Below are 2,379 nucleotides of genomic sequence, written 5' to 3' on the forward strand. Positions count from 1 at the left end.
TCACTTTATAAGGCAAAGACCGAAGTTGGTTACCGGTAAACTTTCGGACAAAACACCATCCCTTATCAATGTTCGTTTACAAGATATCAGCTTTTACCACGGGTTTTGTCCCTATAGGTGGTTAGATAAACAAGATCGCCAACTGATGGAGATGGTTTTGATAGCTGAGACTGTCGACTTGGGGTTTTAGATGACCGACTGTAAGGATGGTTTCTAAGGCAGGATTCATGCTGTTGTAGAATCAGGTCATGGTCACAAATTGGTAACTGGGTGTTATCAAACTGGCAGCGCTGAGTCCATATCTCGCGAGAAGAAAGACCTCTATTGCGGAGACGTGAATTTAAATTGGACGTAACGATGGATAAGCCAAGAGGTGGGACTGATCTTCCTTCTGGTTGATATTGTACGATTTCATCTATCAATTCAGCAATAACTTTCTTTGCGACCGGATTCTTATTAGGATTCTTTATTCGAACTATGTCTAAAGTAATTCTGAGTTGAAGCAAAGCAGAATCTTCACGAAACCAGGCTCTGGATCCACACTAACAACCACCGGAGGACCAGTAATTGGGCGCATTTCAGGACAAAGTCGAGCCAGAGCATTACGCAATGTTGTAGAACGCTCATCGTCTATGAGGCAACATACAGTATAAGAAGAGGCTGTTTCACGTAGAAGGAAAATGAGTTGTTTGCAACGTTTCAATACATCAGCAGCAAATGAGATTCCAATAGATTGTGGTGGAGGTTGTGTGGACTGTTCAGCTACTGGCTGTGGAAGTTTCTGAAGTGACGAACACACACGGCAGGTATCAGTTATGTCACTAATAGCTTTTTCGAGATCCAGGGCATAGAAACAGCGTTTCACAACGAGTTTTGATTGATGCTTTGAAGGGTGACTACACTTGATATGCATTGCTGTTAAAAGTCCACTTAAAACAGGTCTAGGAACTACTATTAACTCAGATGTAGGGCAAATGGTTCAAAGTTTTTGACTACAAAGAGACCATCTCTGGATATGGTAACACTACAAAGGTATCGTTTGACATCAGGAATATTAGTCAACTTCTTAGATGGTCGTGTTCCCTGTTTAAGGTGTGCGTGTGTACGACGCAGATCTGGGCATTCGAATTGAGTTTGGATCCATGCTGAACGGCTTGCAAACAGAACAGGACAGGTGCCAGAGATAATATCCTGTACGGTGGTAGCACTTCTGTAGAATCTTCTGTGCGGGATATAAAATTGCAAATTTGACAATTAGGTTCGTGACATTCTGTGGCATTGCGACTGGCAAAATCTGATGAAATATTAGATGTTCCGGCTAGGTGAAGAAGGTTGACTTGGTAGCGGCTTGCGATGGACAAAAAGGATGTGACTCTGGGACTATTGGAAAATTCACCACGACATAATTTTAGAAAAGCTTGGACACATGGCTTACTGTCAGTCAAAACATTTGTCATGACTGGATTATAGAGGGACTGAAGTGTTTAATGGCTGCAGTTATACACAATGCTTCAATCTCGCATGGTAACCAAGTAATCTGATGTTTTTTATACGCCCACACGTAAGATGGGCGTATATTGTAATCACCCCGTCGGTCCGTCGGTTCACATTTGGCTCGTGCTCACTCTACAGGCTACAGTTCTTTATGGATTCTTTTGATTTTTAGTTTGTATGTCAATGTTGTTATGAAGATGATCCCTATTGATTTTCGTGATGATCGGATAATTTTTCACCGAAATATCGTGTCTGACTTGACGTTTTTCTCTTTTAGCTATATTGTGCAACTCGTGCTCACTCTACAGGCTACAATTTTTTACAGATTCTTTTGATTTTTATACGCCCAGACGTAAGATGGGCGTATATTGTAATCACCCCGTCGGTCCGTCTGTTCACATTTGGCTCGTGCTCACTCTACAGGCTACAGTTCTTTATGGATTCTTTTGATTTTTATTTTGTGTGTCAATGTCATTATGAAGATGATCCCTATTGATTTTCGTAATGATCGGATAATATTTCACCGAAATATCGTGTCTGACTTGACGTTTCACTCTATTAGCTATATTGTGCAACCCTGTAGTCACTAAAGACTGTTTAATCATTTCTGACAGCTGCCAGTGGGCGTATGTTACCTTGCCTGGCAAGCTATCTTTTAATTTAGCACTAAAAAAAACGGCTAAGGAGGTTTTGTTGTTGCGTGTTAGGTAGAGAGTGGCTCCAAGTCCTCGCTTACTGACAGACCTGTCAGTTACGATCCATAGTTGATCCGTTGGACGGGGTAATAAGATGCTTTTATGGTCTGTAAGTGACTGTTGGGCTGCTGAGAAATGATGATGTAAGTCTTCTGACCAGCTGATTTTGTCGCTAGATGTTAGACCTGCG

The 2,379-nt window shown here is 41.6% G+C and overlaps 1 protein-coding gene across 1 annotated transcript; it reads right to left on the reverse strand.

Moving 5' to 3' along the window:
• Positions 1-481: 481 nt before the first annotated feature.
• LOTGIDRAFT_175004 (hypothetical protein) lies at positions 482-913 on the reverse strand (the record flags this gene model as incomplete). Its single annotated transcript, XM_009055099.1, has 1 exon — positions 482-913. One exon carries the CDS (start codon positions 911-913, stop codon positions 482-484), a length of 432 nt encoding a protein of 143 aa, XP_009053347.1.
• Between the last annotated feature and the right edge of the window lie 1,466 nt (positions 914-2,379).

The sequence above is a fragment of the Lottia gigantea genome (assembly GCF_000327385.1).
Source record: "Lottia gigantea unplaced genomic scaffold LOTGIsca_231, whole genome shotgun sequence".
Taxonomy (NCBI): domain Eukaryota; kingdom Metazoa; phylum Mollusca; class Gastropoda; family Lottiidae; genus Lottia; species Lottia gigantea.